At 35.3% G+C, this 19,851-nt stretch overlaps 1 protein-coding gene across 1 annotated transcript in view; it reads right to left on the reverse strand.

The window, feature by feature from the left end:
* Nucleotides 1-7,905: 7,905 nt before the first annotated feature.
* Nucleotides 7,906-19,851, reverse strand: part of LOC107715960 (bifunctional 3'-phosphoadenosine 5'-phosphosulfate synthase 2-like) — a 14,964-nt gene continuing 3,018 nt past the window's right edge. The window contains exons 2-12 of the mRNA XM_016522230.1: nucleotides 17,137-17,251; nucleotides 16,167-16,402; nucleotides 15,720-15,858; nucleotides 15,475-15,593; nucleotides 13,432-13,545; nucleotides 13,008-13,119; nucleotides 12,169-12,374; nucleotides 11,422-11,557; nucleotides 10,522-10,790; nucleotides 9,506-9,735; nucleotides 7,906-8,477 (exon numbers count right to left, since the gene is read on the reverse strand). Coding sequence (XP_016377716.1) covers nucleotides 8,336-8,477; nucleotides 9,506-9,735; nucleotides 10,522-10,790; nucleotides 11,422-11,557; nucleotides 12,169-12,374; nucleotides 13,008-13,119; nucleotides 13,432-13,545; nucleotides 15,475-15,593; nucleotides 15,720-15,858; nucleotides 16,167-16,402; nucleotides 17,137-17,251 — 1,818 coding nt within the window. The 3' untranslated portion in view covers nucleotides 7,906-8,335. The remainder of the gene's footprint in view (nucleotides 8,478-9,505; nucleotides 9,736-10,521; nucleotides 10,791-11,421; nucleotides 11,558-12,168; nucleotides 12,375-13,007; nucleotides 13,120-13,431; nucleotides 13,546-15,474; nucleotides 15,594-15,719; nucleotides 15,859-16,166; nucleotides 16,403-17,136; nucleotides 17,252-19,851) is intronic.

Consider the following 19,851-nt stretch of genomic DNA (forward strand, 5'->3'; position numbering starts at 1 on the left):
CGTTTTAAGATTTTATTTACACGTGTTTCCGGGTCTAGACGTCACACTTGGAAAATTAACTAATCAATTGAAATTGAAATTATTGATCTTGAGGCCTCATGGAAGATTTCTTGGATGAAAACCACTGAAGTAATTATCTGTTAAGAAATAATTGATTATTGTTAATATTGTTCAGCAAATAGTTATGTAAATGTTTATAAGTTATTATTAAGTTTTTTATATTGGGGGCCTCTTGGTTGACTGAGAGTCTGCAATGCATGATGTCTCTGTATCTATAATATTTTTTTAGTGTGTTAGAGTTAGGCCTGCTTACAACAAAAAACATTAAACATCTTCAGCAGCATTTTGAGAAATATGAGCACATAGGGTCAGGTCATTTAAGAGCTGGTTAAAGCATTGACACTGTAATAATTGACCTTGAGCCACCTGTTGTACACTACACTACAGTATTACTTGATGTTTAATTAATTATCAGCACTTATTCATTCATTCTCCTTTCACATGTATTATGAAAAAAGCGAAGCAAAATCTGAGCACCTTGAAGAATTAAGGGAATTTCAAAAGTAATTTGACACGTAAAATTCAATTAATCAGGGTTTTGGCCACATGTGTTAGTATTGAGAGTTATGTATAGTGCATACCTAAATGTTGTTCAAATTCAGTTTTTATTTACAGTAGCTGAATTATAATTAAAAGGAAATTATAACAATTATTTTTAATTGAAATGAAACTGAAATAAAATAAAACAAATGTAAACATTAAATGAAAAACTTTAAATAAAAATAAAAAATGTTGCCCTGGCACTGAACTGAAGTTTAAGTTGAAACAATTGTTAGTAAAATTACTAAATAAATAAATAAAAACTTTAATAAAAATAAATTAAACCTAAATAGTAATATTTTAAAAAATCTATAAAAATGAAAGCTATTTAAAAATATTAATAAATATGATAAAAGTATAAATAACACTAAAATAACACTGATATAAAAATGTGCCTGTTTCAACATGAAATAAGTGATATACAATTTCATGGGGTCTTTAAACCCATTCAGCATCCTTTATTAACCCTTTATTAAGTTTCACAACCTTGTTCCTAGAACACTTCTTGCAGTCTCCCTAATCAAAAACACCCGATTCAACTTGTTAGTACTCCAAGACTTAAAATGAGTAAGGGAGACATCCAAAAAGTGTTATGGGGGGTGGTGGCACTAGATTTAGGGAAATGGGTGAGTGTGTCCTGTCCTTAACCCAAAGTAGGTCTCCGTGCTCTGGCTGCTTATTTTCTAGATGCTTGTTCCCTGGGAAAATCCATGCCACACATCCTGTGCATACTCACTGTAACCTTTTCAGAATTGCACAGCACTGCACCTGCAGTTAGCAGATTTAAATAGGGTAACCTAGAACATATTGAATCTAATGCTCTCATCCGCACTAAGTCTAATTGGGAATCTCCTAAAGCCATTTGGGAATGGGTCTAGCGGAGCACACTCACAGCCCTGCTCCCTAAATCCATCCATCCGTCATCTTAGGATTTATTCACCCATAACAGATTTTGAGACTATGTTCTAGGGCGTATTATGCCTGCATTCGGCCCATGACCGCATATAAACCAATTATGAACTGCTTTTTGCATCATTCGGGAATGAAAAGTTCCACAAAATAGTTTGCTTATGTACTGTAACTGTTAGCTGAAGTTATATTTCAGTACTCAACGCTAAGGATTTTTTCTACCCAGTCGGGCCAGTGGTTCAAATTTTTTACTTGCCCTGCCAATATTTTCACTGGCCCTGCCACAAAAAAAAAAAAAAAAAGTTGCTGTTATCATTGTTTTTTTACCTATGTTATCTTTTATTATAATTCATAAGCTTATTTGACACCAAAAGTTTAAATACCAATTAAATTTTACAATTCTCTATTCCAATTTCGATACCACAGCAAAAACTATAGCCTAACAAGTATAAAGTTCAAACATTATTAAAGACAAGTGAAGAGTAAGTGAATAAGAACAAATGAACAAATTACAAGCAATAGCACAACTGAATATATAGAACAAAGATACAAATGAAATGATGCTTTAGGAAAAACAGCACGTGCCACGTGGCGCTTATGGAACAGCAGTGATACAGCGTTTCCTTGGTTACCGCGAGATACATTCATATAAACTCCCAATTCAATATTTAGGATTTTCTTTCAATATTTCGTGCATTATGAACAGTGAGCTTGCTCTGCCTGCCTGCGACAATATTTTCTCCTTTTTGCGTCCGTCTTCAGCACCTCTGGCCTCTGTTAATGGCCGTTTACACTCTTCGTAATATTGCCACACAAATGACATTTTGGAAAATGCAGTTTGTGTGCAAGCCCGGATCAGAAATCGGTTGAAATAAAGGAAAAAATGGGTAGTCGACTGGTGCATCTGTACTCCACTGTATAAATTAAATATAGATTAATGTGCTGTATGTAAGTTTTTGACTCTACTAAAGCATAAAAATACCATAATATGTTTGCAGATATTTAAGAAACATGCTAAGTTAACATATTTGTTTTTCTGAAAAGCAATGCTACAGTCTTTTATTTGCCTTTGAAAATGTGCGTTGCGGGCAGAGCATGTGAGCGCTCAGTCGCTCTAACCGGCCAAGCAAGCGCTCCGTTAATATTCCGCTCACGCTCACCGTAAACCAATTCCCGCTCAGATCCCGCTCCGTTCTGTAAAGAACAAATTTGCGTGCATTATATTAGATTATAAATTACTGCTGCCTATATCTAGCCTACAGATATACGTGTACGCTCAAACGTTGTCCTCGCATCACTGAAGAGCAGCTTTTTTTTCTAATTCAGTTGAAGAGTAGGCTTTACTCACTAAATGGAAGCAAGCTGATTATAGTCAGCCTTCTCTAGTTATTTATTTTATTATTTAATACTTATTTTAGTTAAGTTCTTAAATTGTAAATATGCATTTATTAAATTATTTTATTTAGTGCATTTGTATTTTGTTGTTTTTGTATATAGTTATGCAATAAAAGCGTATCAACCAGGTTCCAGAAATAATCACTGAGGGTGCTTCTGAAATTAGTGAGGGTGCTCTAGTCTTAATGCACATTTTCACATATTTTGTCCCGGCTATTGCTATGGTTATCACTATGTCAATCACTGCTACTTTGAGAGCAAATCCCGCATAAATATGCGGATGTCATTCCCGAAACTTTACAACGTGTGTGTGGCCGAAAAACAAAGTTTACATTTTAAATGGATTACAAGCCTAGAAAACTCGCAAAGAGTGCTCTTTATACCCACTAAAAAGCTGTCACTCTTTGTTCATCGCGATCTCACAAAGTTCTGTTATGACCAATGAATCTCACACTGCACAATTAACATATTATTAGCAGCGTGTATACTTTATGTTATCATGAAAGGATTCGATTGTATAACTCAGCACGGAACAAAAACTGGTGTGTTGCAGCCTTTAGATATGAGAGAACCCCAGTATATTCATGAGAATGATGAAATTGTTTTCACTTGAGTAAAGCCTTGAAGTCCTTTTAAGTGTTTTTCTTAATTGAATATGTACAATTTCTCATAAGTTAACAAAATTTATTTGATATAAAGAAAAAACTTGAACTTAATCTATACATTGGGTTACATTGATAAATATTGCATAATCCCTGGTGTTTGCATAATTTTTCCCATGGTGCTATGTGGGTTCTGTACACTGGTGACCACAAGATGGCAGTAGAGAGTCAATGTTTATGTGGATGTGCACAGCATATCTCATTTACTCCATCCATCTGTTAAATGTAACTTTTGCCCTGGTTTCAGAGAACAGAAAGCAAGCTGTACATACAGTCACGCACTGTGAACATCTCAAATCAGCCACATGTTCACAATTATGTTATCACAGTGAAAAGCTTTAATTAAAAGAGATAAGATATACAGAATAGCCAAATGGCATTATATTGCATTCGCTGTTAAATGTTTAATAAAACAGTGTTATTCATTATTGTCTTTGAATGAATAAAAAAAAAATGTAAACAAAATTATTATGGTTACAGGGTGAAATCTGACTGCATTTGTGGCTGCATGAACACTGGTTGATATATATGTCAACTAAAAGTTTGGGGTCAGTAAGATTTTTTAAAAGAAAATAATATATTTAGCAAGATACATTAATCAAAACTGACAGAAAAGAAGTGTATATTGTTACAGAAAATTTCATCAAAGAATATTGTAAAGTTATCACAGTTTACACAAAAATATTAATCAGTACAACTGTTTTCAGCATTTATTATAATAAATGTTTCTTGAGCACCAAATCAGCATATTACAATGATTTCTTATGGATCATGTGAGACTGAAGACTAATGCGATGGCTACTGAAAATTCAGCTTTGCCATCACAGGAATAAATTACATTTACATGTAAAAATCTTATCGACCCCAAACTTTTTAACAGTAGAGTACTTGCTTCATTTAGATTACAATTGATGTACTTTTTCTTTTAAGTGCTTTCTAAAGCTTACAAGACATGTTTCTAAATACAATTTAAGAACAAGATCTCATAATCTCTTTGGGATTGACAATCTGTTAATCAAGGCACATCAGTTTAAATGTCACAGTTGAAAAAACATGTTCATATTTCCAGTTAAAAACAATTCTGTAGTAAAATAATTCTTCACAGGAAATCTTGACCACCTTTGCTACCAGCTTGTTGTAAGTATATGCCTTAATTTTTCAATGCCTCGATGTAGTTTATTGTGCTGAGTCATTCTCAATGTGGACCATGTGCACTGTGATCTGAGGTTTTCTGTTTGTTGGAACTTCTTGTATGTGTCATCACTCATCTTTCTGTAGAGAAGTGTAATACTCTGTGAGGACCTTCCAGGCTTTAGGGGCCATGAAGCCATCTGGAGGATTCTCTCCACTGCGGGCCAGTTTGCGCATCTTGGTCCCAGAGATGAACTCAAAATCAGCATGTCTGCATTGTTTGAAAAAAAAGAGAGGTAAAAGCAGCCTGCTTTTCATGGTTCAGAATCACTAAGTAACCACTTTACATTCAAATAAGGTTTGCTTAAGTTCCTGGTTATTGGTAAAAGACATTTACATACATCACATGCACATTCATCTCTTCATGTTAATTTCTTATCAAATGCTGGAAATGCTCTGTCTTTTTTGTTATTATTATTATTAATTTTGCACAGTGATTTAATCGATGAGCACAATGAATTGAAATATCATAAGTCAAGTGTTGCTTACTGTGTTTTTACTGGTCTGTATATTAAATCACATTCATTTATTTTAATGTGTTTGATTTATTTTGTATTTTCTTTCCTCCTAAATGTTACTCTGCAATTGGTGATAACATTTTTATGTGCATGTAAATGTGGTCAGTTTGTAGCATAAACCATTGCTATAGCCACTTACAGGAATAGTTCACCCAAAAATTAAAATCTGCTGAAAATGTACTCCTCAGGCCACCCAAGATCTTAATGAGTTTGTTTTTGCATCGAAACAGATTTGGAGAAATTTAGCATTACATCACTTGCTCACCCAAAGGTCCTCTGCAATGAATTGGTGCTGTCAGAATGAGAGTCCAAACAGCTGATAAAAACATCACAATAATCCACAAGTAATCCAAATGGCTCCAGTCCATCAAATAATGTCTTGTGAGGCAAAAAGCTGTGTGTTTATAATAAACAAATCCATCATGAGTTGTGTGGATTGCTTGAGGATTATTGTACTGTTTTTATACAATAAAAACAGTACAATAATTAGCTGTTTGGACAGACACTCTCACACTGCAGAGGATCCATTGGTGAGCAAGTGATGTAATGCTAATTTCTTCTAAATCTGTTCTGTGAACTTTCATTCAATTTTTAGTTCATTTTCATTTTTTTGAGTACACTATTACTTTATTGGATCCCAATAAGAGAGAGTTATAAGCAGTATGCTTTAACATATTTTAAATACTGTTAAACTGCTGTACTTTATGCAATTCAGTCTCACCTGTCTTTGTCATAGAAGTCCATGCCATGGACAGACCATGAGATGGATCATACAGGTCCTGTCTTGACTCTGGGTGGGGCATCCCAGCAGGATCAGCAGGATCACCTGGGTGGGGCATCCCAGCAGGATCACGACCCACAATGTAGAAATTAGAACCTGATACCATCCTTGCACGGCAGTGCCACTGGACCTGACAGACACATGGAAAAGGTTAGCTATTTGTAAGGGTGGCACTTATATGTTATGGGTGAAATGACAGGAGTTCATGGGAATTTTTGGAGACATCCGAAATCACATACTGCCCAACAACATTGCGATACATTCGATACATTCATCATACTATATAGAACATACTGTTTTTAATGGTCGCAAAGTAATTACTTATTCCTAATATTCCTAATATTACACTACCATTCAAAAGTTTGGGGTTGTTAAGATCCTTAAAACAAGAAAGCATTTATTTGATCAAAAATGCAGTAAAAACAATAATATTGTGATATAATTACAATTTAAAAAAGAACTGTTTTCTATTTAAATATATATTCAAATGTAATTTATTCCTGTGATGGCATTACTCCAGGCTTTGTGTCACACGATCCTTCAGAAATCATTCTAATATGCTGATTTGTTGCTCAGAAAAACCATTTCTTATTGTTATCAAATGTTGAAAGCAGTTGAATCCCGCATAAATATGCGGATGTCATTCCCGAAACTTTGCAACGTGTGTGTGGCCGAAAAACAAAGTTTACATTTTAAATGGATTATAAGCCTAGAAAACTCGCAAAGAGTGCTCTTTATACCCACTAAAAAGCTGTCACTCTTTGTTCATCGCGATCTCACAAAGTTCTGTTATGACCAATGAATCTCACACTGCACAATTAACATATTATTAGCAGCGTGTATACTTTATGTTATCATGAAAGGATTCGATTGTATAACTCAGCACGGAACAAAAACTGGTGTGTTGCAGCCTTTAGATATGAGAGAACCCCAGTATATTCATGAGAATGATGAAATTGTTTTCACTTGAGTAAAGCCTTGAAGTCCTTTTAAGTGTTTTTCTTAATTGAATATGTACAATTTCTCATAAGTTAACAAAATTTATTTGATATAAAGAAAAAACTTGAACTTAATCTATACATTGGGTTACATTGATAAATATTGCATAATCCCTGGTGTTTGCATAATTTTTCCCATGGTGCTATGTGGGTTCTGTACACTGGTGACCACAAGATGGCAGTAGAGAGTCAATGTTTATGTGGATGTGCACAGCATATCTCATTTACTCCATCCATCTGTTAAATGTAACTTTTGCCCTGGTTTCAGAGAACAGAAAGCAAGCTGTACATACAGTCACGCACTGTGAACATCTCAAATCAGCCACATGTTCACAATTATGTTATCACAGTGAAAAGCTTTAATTAAAAGAGATAAGATATACAGAATAGCCAAATGGCATTATATTGCATTCGCTGTTAAATGTTTAATAAAACAGTGTTATTCATTATTGTCTTTGAATGAATAAAAAAAAAATGTAAACAAAATTATTATGGTTACAGGGTGAAATCTGACTGCATTTGTGGCTGCATGAACACTGGTTGATATATATGTCAACTAAAAGTTTGGGGTCAGTAAGATTTTTTAAAAGAAAATAATATATTTAGCAAGATACATTAATCAAAACTGACAGAAAAGAAGTGTATATTGTTACAGAAAATTTCATCAAAGAATATTGTAAAGTTATCACAGTTTACACAAAAATATTAATCAGTACAACTGTTTTCAGCATTTATTATAATAAATGTTTCTTGAGCACCAAATCAGCATATTACAATGATTTCTTATGGATCATGTGAGACTGAAGACTAATGCGATGGCTACTGAAAATTCAGCTTTGCCATCACAGGAATAAATTACATTTACATGTAAAAATCTTATCGACCCCAAACTTTTTAACAGTAGAGTACTTGCTTCATTTAGATTACAATTGATGTACTTTTTCTTTTAAGTGCTTTCTAAAGCTTACAAGACATGTTTCTAAATACAATTTAAGAACAAGATCTCATAATCTCTTTGGGATTGACAATCTGTTAATCAAGGCACATCAGTTTAAATGTCACAGTTGAAAAAACATGTTCATATTTCCAGTTAAAAACAATTCTGTAGTAAAATAATTCTTCACAGGAAATCTTGACCACCTTTGCTACCAGCTTGTTGTAAGTATATGCCTTAATTTTTCAATGCCTCGATGTAGTTTATTGTGCTGAGTCATTCTCAATGTGGACCATGTGCACTGTGATCTGAGGTTTTCTGTTTGTTGGAACTTCTTGTATGTGTCATCACTCATCTTTCTGTAGAGAAGTGTAATACTCTGTGAGGACCTTCCAGGCTTTAGGGGCCATGAAGCCATCTGGAGGATTCTCTCCACTGCGGGCCAGTTTGCGCATCTTGGTCCCAGAGATGAACTCAAAATCAGCATGTCTGCATTGTTTGAAAAAAAAGAGAGGTAAAAGCAGCCTGCTTTTCATGGTTCAGAATCACTAAGTAACCACTTTACATTCAAATAAGGTTTGCTTAAGTTCCTGGTTATTGGTAAAAGACATTTACATACATCACATGCACATTCATCTCTTCATGTTAATTTCTTATCAAATGCTGGAAATGCTCTGTCTTTTTTGTTATTATTATTATTAATTTTGCACAGTGATTTAATCGATGAGCACAATGAATTGAAATATCATAAGTCAAGTGTTGCTTACTGTGTTTTTACTGGTCTGTATATTAAATCACATTCATTTATTTTAATGTGTTTGATTTATTTTGTATTTTCTTTCCTCCTAAATGTTACTCTGCAATTGGTGATAACATTTTTATGTGCATGTAAATGTGGTCAGTTTGTAGCATAAACCATTGCTATAGCCACTTACAGGAATAGTTCACCCAAAAATTAAAATCTGCTGAAAATGTACTCCTCAGGCCACCCAAGATCTTAATGAGTTTGTTTTTGCATCGAAACAGATTTGGAGAAATTTAGCATTACATCACTTGCTCACCCAAAGGTCCTCTGCAATGAATTGGTGCTGTCAGAATGAGAGTCCAAACAGCTGATAAAAACATCACAATAATCCACAAGTAATCCAAATGGCTCCAGTCCATCAAATAATGTCTTGTGAGGCAAAAAGCTGTGTGTTTATAATAAACAAATCCATCATGAGTTGTGTGGATTGCTTGAGGATTATTGTACTGTTTTTATACAATAAAAACAGTACAATAATTAGCTGTTTGGACAGACACTCTCACACTGCAGAGGATCCATTGGTGAGCAAGTGATGTAATGCTAATTTCTTCTAAATCTGTTCTGTGAACTTTCATTCAATTTTTAGTTCATTTTCATTTTTTTGAGTACACTATTACTTTATTGGATCCCAATAACAGAGAGTTATAAGCAGTATGCTTTAACATATTTTAAATACTGTTAAACTGCTGTACTTTATGCAATTCAGTCTCACCTGTCTTTGTCATAGAAGTCCATAGCCTTCTTGGTCTTATTGTATGCAGCCACTCTGAAGGGGATAATTTCCACAGAGGTGAGTCCAGGGGACATGGACAGAACTTTACCTCCATGAGATGGATCATACAGGTCCTGTCTTGACTCTGGGTGGGGCATCCCAGCAGGATCACGACCCACAATGTAGAAATTAGAACCTGATACCATCCTTGCACGGCAGTGCCACTGGACCTGACAGACACATGGAAAAGGTTAGCTATTTGTAAGGGTGGCACTTATATGTTATGGGTGAAATGACAGGAGTTCATGGGAATTTTTGGAGACATCCGAAATCACATACTGCCCAACAACATTGCGATACATTCATTAACACAATCATACTATATAGAACATACTGTTTTTAATGGTCGCAAAGTAATTACTTATTCCTAATATTACTTTATTTACACTACCATTCAAAAGTTTGGGGTTGTTAAGATCCTTAAAACAAGAAAGCATTTATTTGATCAAAAATGCAGTAAAAACAATAATATTGTGATATAATTACAATTTAAAAAAGAACTGTTTTCTATTTAAATATATATTCAAATGTAATTTATTCCTGTGATGGCATTACTCCAGGCTTTGTGTCACACGATCCTTCAGAAATCATTCTAATATGCTGATTTGTTGCTCAGAAAAACCATTTCTTATTGTTATCAAATGTTGAAAGCAGTTGTGCTGCCTATTATTTTTGTGAAAATGGATACTGTTTTTTTCTGATTCTTTGATAAATAAAAAGTTCAAAAGAACAGCATTCATTTGAAATAAAAATCTTTTGTTTATAATAACATTATAATGGCCTTCAGTGTCACTTTTGATCAATTTAATGCATCCTTGCTGAATAAAAGTAATAATTTCTTTCAAAAAAAATTTTGATCCCAAAACTTTGAACGGTGAACTATAAAGTGCTTAAAAATTATTGCCATTTAGTATTTCATTTTCCTATGTGTATGTGAAAGACAACTGTCTTCATACCTCTGTAGGCCCAGCGTACATCATAGGGGAGGGAAAGATGGCCACAATGGTGGATTGTGGGTCTAGAATGCCATCCTCCAGCACGGCTGCATGTTGTTTCATCCTCCAATCCAGAGGCACGTCATCATCTTTGGTCCAGCCACCCAAAGGATGCAAAAGTAGCACTGGCCTTCGATACCCACGTTCCTCCAATCGTCGACGCGTGTCAGTCATAAGCAGGGCATGGCCATTGTGCACCGGGTTCCTGAGCTGAAAAGCAAACACTGCATCTGGGAAAATAAAGGAATTGTCAATTCCAGTGCTTTAATTAGTTGTTGCATAACCATGGTGAAATCCAGAATATCATACTTTTTTCAAGAGGGAGCTAAGCACATACAAAGCCGGAAATCCAAGACACTCATGTGGGGTATCAAATTAACAACTTTGATTTCTTATTTGACTTTTTCAAATTGACACCAGCCAATGAATACTTGACATGTGGTAAACATGTGACTTCTTTTAGCCACACCATATCTAATAGTCTTTTTGCTGCAATCCACATGCTTTTTCAAGCCAAAAAAGTGTCAATTGTGTTTTTTTTAAATGTGGGTTTAAAAGCCCAATTTTATTATTATTACATTTTTAACATTGTGCCCTACATGAGCGGTTTGGATTCCTTGATTCATATACAGCCAACACCCCCGATGCAATATCTTGCTGCCATATTTTTTGCCGACAAGAACCTGTTTGGCCACATGGTTTTACAAAATCACATCCTAGATCTAGAATGACAGTGATTTTCATTGGAGATGCGTGGGTACTGCAAACCTTAATTAAGTTTAAAGTGTCTTCAGAAGATCATTCTGTAAACGTAGTTACTTGTTAACTCTTAACCGTCCTCTTTAACCCATTTGCTTTTACCTGCTTTCATCTCTTTAAATTTCTGCTTCAGCTCCTGTGGAGTGAGACGGTACTGATCCAGCCCATCATTCCATCTGATTCGCTCCAATACCTCTAGCTCACCTCCTGCCAGCCAATCACCGCTTTCCAAAACCATCTGTTCACAGGTGAGCAGTTAAAGCATGTATTTAGTGTGCATTTGCAAGTTAAAACAATCAACCATTGCAACAGCTGTATTTAAATATATATATATATATATATATATATATATATACAGTGGGTCAGAAGAAATGGACAGCGCCTGAGTTAAATATATGAGTGTCACATCAAAGGGTCTGAATACTTAGGACCATTTGATATTTCAGTTTTTCTTTTTTAATTAATCTGCAAAAATGTCAACAATTCTGTGTTTTTCTGTCAATATGGGGTGCTGTGTGTACATTAATGAGGAAAAAAAAATTAACTTAAATGATTTTAGCAAATGGCTGCAATATAACAAAGAGTGAAAAATTTAAGGGGGTCTGAATACTTTCCGTACCCACTGTATATATATATTACGAATTTCAGTAAGAAATCCTTTTTTTATTTTAATTATTAATATTATTTAAAAGACAATTTTCTGCTGTTTCTGAGCCCTCTTTTCTGGTATATTATTAATTTAACTGTATTAAGCTGAGACTTAATAGAAAGAAAGTTTAGAGAAGGTTTCCCTCAATACTTTGGAGGTTTGTTATACATTGATTCTCAAGGTATTTGGCAAATTCATACCTTTATATAAGGGTGTTTGGGGCAGGTTATCCCCCATTGGCGAGCACATCGCTCTTCTTTTCGATGCTCAAAGAACTCTGGGTTGCGTAAGATGGCGACACGTTTTCCCTGGTACTCCAGAGCCACAGCCATGCTGCCTTGTAGACGTTCTTTAATCTCCGTGGCAACAGGAAGGACAATGGGTACTGAGAGGTTGATGGTACCACCTGTATTTAGGAATAGGTAAGTTAATCTGCATAGAAATAATTTTAAAGAGATGACTAAAATCACAGAAACTATTTCTTTATAATTATTTTTAATTTTTTTTAATTATAGAAAAAACCTACCCAAATACCCCTTAACACATAACATCTAAATTCGATATGCATCAATAGCTGCCTGCTCCGCTAACAATGTATATTATATACATTTTGAATGTTATTTGCTTGCATGCAATTGCAACTACTATTAAAAAATACAGCCTCCTCCCCTGACCGATGTTCACTGTCCAACCCAATTAAACCAAACAAAGCATGAGAATTTCACAGGAAGCCAGATCATTGCATCATTCTGTGTCCTGAAAGCAGCTTCAGCTCTGGCAACTGCTATTTTATGCATGAAACATCTTCTAAATACCAGTGCAGAGCTTATATCAGCCTTCTGCTGCTGGTATAAGTACCATTGCCAGCATGAAGACAATTAACCCAACTAAGTCTGATTGCTGTGTGTACTGCAGAATAAAAATGAGTTGTGCTATTAAATGGAGGAAAATGGAGGGAGGTGTTTAGTACCGCAACAAGAGACTGGCGATGGCTAAAACGTTTCACCTCTGGTTTTAAATGTGTGTGCTTGTATGTTACCATCCAGTAGGGTGTTGAAGTGAATGACTTGTAGGTATTCTCTCTCCCTCATGAAGCCCTTCAGAGGACTAGCCCATCCTTCAGCCAACACCTGCACCCATTGTAAGTCCAACTGCACACACAAATACAGAGAGCTGTGTTTACAAACAGAACAGTTAGCTAATATTGTATTCTTCTAAAAGCCTGTTCGTATTAATTGCCTGTAGGATTATATAACATCATGGAATAATAGGTGTGAGTTACTTTTAGGAACAGCATTCAAATCGGTATTGTTGTGGTTTCTGGAATAAATTTGCATTTTAAATTAGGGAACAGCACACTGTTCTTGGGCTGATAAAGCAGTTGTGTGTCATCTTGCCAATAATTCAGTCATATTTATGAACATGATTGATCCCTTGCCTTGAGGATGAATGCTACTGGTTACCTTGGTGATGCTGATAGAGGGCAGGGTGCTGGCGTCTGTCTGTGCCACCTTGAGGTTGTTTTCAGGCACAAAGAGTTCATTAATCTCCTCTACAACTCCACTGGGAACGATGCTCTAAGATAGAGAAATCATCAAAGGGTTGAATGAATATACTGTATTTTCCATCTAATGGCATGTGCAGTTGTTACCATAAGGAGCTATTTTTATCTGATCTGCCCGTAAAAATGACTTTCATTGCTGTAATTGCAATGTTGTCAGGTTTGTTCAGTTATAGTATACGTGACTTCCTTGATGTGAATAAAAGCAGGTCATTAAAATTAACTAAATATTTTTACAAAAAATATTTTTTATTGTGTTTAATGGGAAGGTGAAGATTTTAAGTGGAAAAACTGCATGGATTATTTTTTTGTTATCAACATGGCTTCAGAAGACTTGGACTGTAACTCACGAGCTATACACTATTTTATGGTGCACAACTCTTGCGTAAATTATAAACTTATTGTATCGAAAAGATTCTTAAATTACAGTAGTGTTCAAAAGTCTGGGGTCGTTATGATTTTGAAATGTTTTTGAAAGTTTCAACAAGGCTGCATTTTTTAAGAAAAAATACTATACTATAGTAATATTGTGAAATATAATTATAATTTAAAATAACTATTTTCATATATTTGTATTTTCATATATTTTAAAATGTAATTTATTCCTGTGATGGCAAAGCTAAATGTTCAGCTGCCATTATCTAGTCTTCAGTGTCACATGATCTTTCAGAAATTATTCTAATAAGCTGATTTGGTGATCAAAAAACATTTCTTATTATTATCAACCACAGTTCTGCTGCTTAATATGCTAATTATTAACATGTTTTTTTCAGAATTTTTGCTAAATAGAAATTGTTGTCTGTAACTCTTTTTTATTGCAGTATGTCTGTCAATTTATTATGTCTGTCAATTTTGATCAGCTTAATAAATCTTTGCTGAATAGAATACAAGTATTAAGTTCTTAAATAGAAAAAAATTCTGACCCCAAACTTTTGAACGGTAGTGTATTTTTGTGTTCCACAGAAGAAAATGACCACACCATAGGTTTAGAATGACATGAGGGTGAGCAAGTAATGACAGAATTTTATTTTTGGGAGAACTATTCCTTTAAGGAAGAACGGATTTATTTTTACAACAAGTGCACTGGAGTAAAATATCCTGCACTATCTACTAATGTTGTGCCCTTCAGACAGATATGTTGACAGAGGCTTGCAGGTGGTTATACTGGTTTCAACTATGGACTTCTGACCATGAGGTACTCCAAAGATAAAGGTACAAGCACCAATCGGGAAATGGCAGATGAAAGGTATTCTTAAAGGGGTGCTATTATGCTTGTTCACGTTTTCAACTTTAGTTAGTCTGTAATGTTGCTGTTTGAGCATAAAAAAGATCTGCAAAGTTACAAAGCTCAAAGTCCAATTTAAAAGGAGATATTTTATTTAACAGAAATCACTTTTCAAAAACTACAACGAACGACTCGTTTGGACTACAACGCATATTTTCCGGGATTTGTGATATCACAAAGATCGACGAATGGGACGAGACCTGGTTGAGCTGCACTAGAGAAGGCAACGAGTGTTATCACTATGTCGGAGACACGCTAGTTTTCACAAGGCAGACGAACTTAGAGTGCTTACAATCATCCAGGTTTAAATCGCGCTTAAATTGATTTGATCAATATTTACACTGAAGCTTGTAGGCGCTATGGTAAGGGCCATGACATTTCCCAGTGCTGCCAATCACAACACACACTGGCCCAGCTAACCAATCACAGCACATTTCGTATTTCAGAAGGCGGGCCTTCATTTGATACAGGAACTATTCGAGCCGTTCATGCCAGACTGGGGAGAGAGGTGCTGTAATAATGTAAAATATGTGAAAAATAATGTGTTTTTCGAACAACCTAGTATGAGAGCCTGTTCTAGTACACCCCCAAAACAAGATCAAGACTTTGTAAAAGAGCATAATAGGACCCCTTTAAGCCTGTGTTCAGCTCCTGACTAACCTGCTCCTTCAAAAGGTCTACCAACTGCTGAATGCATTCGTTCACTGTGAGCTCTCCGGTCTTCAGAATCAGCTTAGGAGCATCTGGACACTCATACTCAGAATCTATACCGGTGAAGCCTGTGTGAGAAATGAAGGAAGGCAAATAAATGTTTTGTTTGTAAAAAATGTGTTTTTTTCTAGATTTTTTTACTTACTTTTTGGAACTGCACAGTTTTAAAGTTTCGATGTTTTTTTTAATATTACCTTTAATCTCTCCTGCTCTTGCTTTTTTGTAGAGTCCTTTAACATCTCTGCTCTCGCACACCTCCAGAGGAGCGTTCACAAACACCTCAAAAAATGGCAAACCTGCTTTCTCATGGATCGTCCGGGCCTCCTCACGGTCCTGCAGAGGCAAGATGTTGAGCATTATGTATTTTAAGAACATTTTTTATTAGAAATGGTTTAATTAGAAAATTAAAACACAGTGTTTGTTTCTCCGTGTGTTTACATATTCATTTGTCTGCTTTGGTTATTTTATGTCACTTTGAACATCAGAATCTGCTAAAATGAATTCTGCAGTGGGTTTAAAACCTCTCAAAACATACTGATAATGTTGTGATCCTAGTCTTGTGACTTTGATTTAAAACCTGATTTAACCAGTTTCACAGTATTAGTGATAAAACAATCCCAATCGTTGGGTTGTTAGCTCACTTTGGTAAACGGTGAGATGAAACTTGTAATGCAAACAAGCCCAGCATCTGCAAACAGTTTGGCCACTTCAGCAATACGGCGAATATTCTCCTCTCGATCCACAGAAGTAAAGCCGAGGTTCTTATTCAGGCCGTGACGAATGTTATCACCATCCAAAGAGTAGCAGGGAATGGCGTGAGAGACCAGATACTCCTCTAAAGCGAATCCCACCGTTGTCTTACCAGCCCCTGACAGACCTGTGTACACACACAAAGTAATTCCTTACACTTGGAATACGGCGAATATTCTCCTCTCGATCCACAGAAGTAAAGCCTAGGTTCTTATTCAGGCCGTGACGGATGTTATCACCATCCAAAGAGTAGCAGGGAATGGCGTGAGAGACCAGATACTCCTCTAAAGCGAATCCCACCGTTGTCTTACCAGCCCCTGACAGACCTGTGTACACACACAAAGTAATTCCTTACACTTGGATATAATTTGATTTGGCTTTGTTAAACTTACACTGCTGTTTAAAAGTTAGGAAAAATGACTAATTGTGATTAATTCATGATCATGACAATCATTAATTTTTTCACTTTCTTTTCAAGTAAAGAAAACAAAAAATGTGTGCAAGTTGTTATCAGGAACAAGGAACATGTTTCTGGTTCATGTTCATGAAGTGAAACTTGAGCCACACTGAGGGGGTAGTGGAGGTACAGAAGACAAAAATCTGTATTGAAAAACCCAGTGTGCTGAAAAACTTTATAGTCAGCGCCTGGGGTTTCAAGTTCAGACCAACTTGCTTTGCAGGTGTCACAGGTTTGTGAAATGATTTCCCGAGATCTGCCTAGCCTGACATCTTGTGTCATTGCTGTTTTTAAACAGATGCATGTTTTGGATTTCTTTATTCAAATTTGCTGGATGTGGTTTGTGTGTTTATTTTAACAGTTGTTTGTGTGTGTGTGTGTGTGTGTGTCCATGCATTCATTACCTGTGAGCCAGACTGTACATCCTCTGAAACCTCTTCTGGTTCCCACGACCTGCCCTCTCTTGCTGCGGCTGACATGATGGGCCTGGTAAACCACATTAGTGGACTTTTGCAGAACCTACAAACACACATGCATAGTACATACCAACGTTTAGAGCAAATTTTAGTGTAGTATTAGAATTTTATATATCTAAGCACATGAATACACAATGAGCTTTGATACTCCATTTACATTTTCAACTTAAGTTATATTTACGCCTTTGGTAGACACGTTTGCACATATTGATATCAAGAAAGTTTTCTTTTTTTTTTTTTTGTGGTTCCATTAATGATTATTTTACACCTTTAAGGAATTAAAAAAAAAAAAAAAAATGCAAACAATTTATGCAAAAGTTGCATTTATGCACATTTTTAATGCCTTTTTTACAGTGTTTTAGAAGCTGTTCAGTTCTGGTATTTAATAGCAACTGCTTCCAGGCTGAAGCTTTCACGAGAATCTGTTTCCTTGATTTTTTTTAAAGAAGAAATGAACACTTTTATTTATCAAGAATGAATAAAATCAATAATCATAATTTTACAGAGGATTTCTATTTCATATAAATGCTGTTCTTTTGAACTTTCTATTCATCAAAAAATCTTGGAAAAAAATTTGCATGGTTTCCACAAAAATATTAAATATTAACGGTTTTCAAAATTGATAATAAGAACTGTATATCTTGAGCACCAAATCAATATATTAGAATGATTTCTGAATTCAGCTCCCATCACAGGAAGAAATTACATTTTAATATAAAATATAAAATAGATAATATAATATAAAATATAAAAATAAACATATAAAAATAGAAAGTAACTATTTTAAACTGTAATAATGTGAAACACTGCTGTTTTACTGTATTTTTGTATCAAATAAATGCAGCCTTGGTGAACATAAGAGACTTCTTTCAAAAACATCTCACCAACCCCAAAATTTTGAATGGTATTTGTGTGGGGGGAAGAAATCAAAGCAATGGACACAATTTTTCCAATATGTCTTTAGTATTCACAAAGATGAAACAGATATAAATCACACAGTGTGCTGTAAAGAATTAACTTTCACTCTATGAAATTTAAGAAAGGATGAAGAAATAAGTACTTAATATAACAGTGTGTGTTACAGCTATTGGTCTCAGATTGGGGGTCATTAATGCAATGTGGTCAATGTACAACCGTTGTAGCTGTAAAAATGTTGCTAATTCACATCTCTCTTGCTCTCACACACACTCATATGCTTTATTGCCTCAGCCTCAGTTCCCTGCAGAGCTCCTCACTGAGAACCAAGGTGGAAAAAATACTGGGTTTGTGCGAGATGAGCTGCAGGAAAACCGCTGCTTTATAAACAGACCATTATATTCATCAACTTTGGATAGGACACACACCCTTACACAGGGTTAGATATGAAATTCTTGCTGGCTGTTATGCGTCAGATTAAAAAAAAGGGATAAATCATGCATTTACAACTCAGTCAATGACATGAATTAGCTACACACTCACACACAGCCTTTTCACCCAGTCTCAAATTTACTTGTAGAGTGCTTGAAAAACAAATAGATTCATTCATTACTGACTTCCAGTGAATCCTACTGACAGAGCACCTCTCTTAAATACATGCTTTTTCCCTTTTATTTTCTCTGTTATGTTAAACCAGGCATGCAGTGCCAGTATAGCCTTTTATGAATGAAAAGTGTAGATGTCAAAGATAACAGCCTGAATATATGAATGACTGGCATTAAATCAACTAAATAAACTCGGACCTCTGAACAGAGTCTAACAGACTCTGAATCTTTGTACGCCTGTCTTACTGGCTGCAGGTGTCATATTTCAGTGTTTTCTAAGACAACAGATCTGTGTAGAAAAATCTTGTAATGTCTTTGCAGGAAGATTCTGTTTTTCTGGCTATCCATAACGAAAAGGAATGTGGAGGGACTTCTTTGTCCTTTTGAGTAATATGTGACAGAGAATGCAGCCATTTTAGAAGCTTGATTCCTGCTGATTTATCACTGAAATCACAGTACTTCAGGGTAGTGTTATTAATTTAGTTATCATAAAGCATAAAATCGCCAGTAGGTGGCGGCAAATCACTGCATGAGTGAGTCATTGAGTCATTCATTCAACCGATTCGTTCAAACGGCTTATTGATTCAGTAAGGAAACATAGTCGTGTGTTACTCAGACGCAAAACAGTTCTGCTGTGGCTTTGCTTGAGGGGAGATTCTAGGATTTTCATTTTAGGGGGGCTCAGCCCCCAATGAGGGTATAATAATAAATAAATAAAATAAAATAATGTTTGACTAATAGGTTAGGGTGGTATACTAAACCTATTGCAGTATTCCACTGTATTGCATAAGTTAGATGGGTATAATATTTGAGTACTGAATAAGCCAAATACAAGTCTTCCTGATCACGCACAAACACCTGTTTATTGTACAAACACAAAATTGTACTGTTTGCATTTCTAAACAAACCTCTTTCTATGCTCAAGTAGGTCTGTCACTGTTTTCAATCATTTCTGTGCATGACTGTATGGGAGTTAATGCCACAATAACTGTAATATGTTTTATATTGAAAGTTCGATTTTCAAATGAAAATAGCAACATGATCGTTTGATGTGTTCATATGAGTTAAGGGTTAGGTTACATTTTCGCTGGAGGAAACAGCTGTGGTGTGATGAGGGGTGAAC

The sequence above is a fragment of the Sinocyclocheilus rhinocerous genome, unplaced genomic scaffold, assembly GCF_001515625.1.
Source record: "Sinocyclocheilus rhinocerous isolate Xijiao unplaced genomic scaffold, SAMN03320098_v1.1 scaffold749, whole genome shotgun sequence".
Classification (NCBI taxonomy): domain Eukaryota; kingdom Metazoa; phylum Chordata; class Actinopteri; order Cypriniformes; family Cyprinidae; genus Sinocyclocheilus; species Sinocyclocheilus rhinocerous.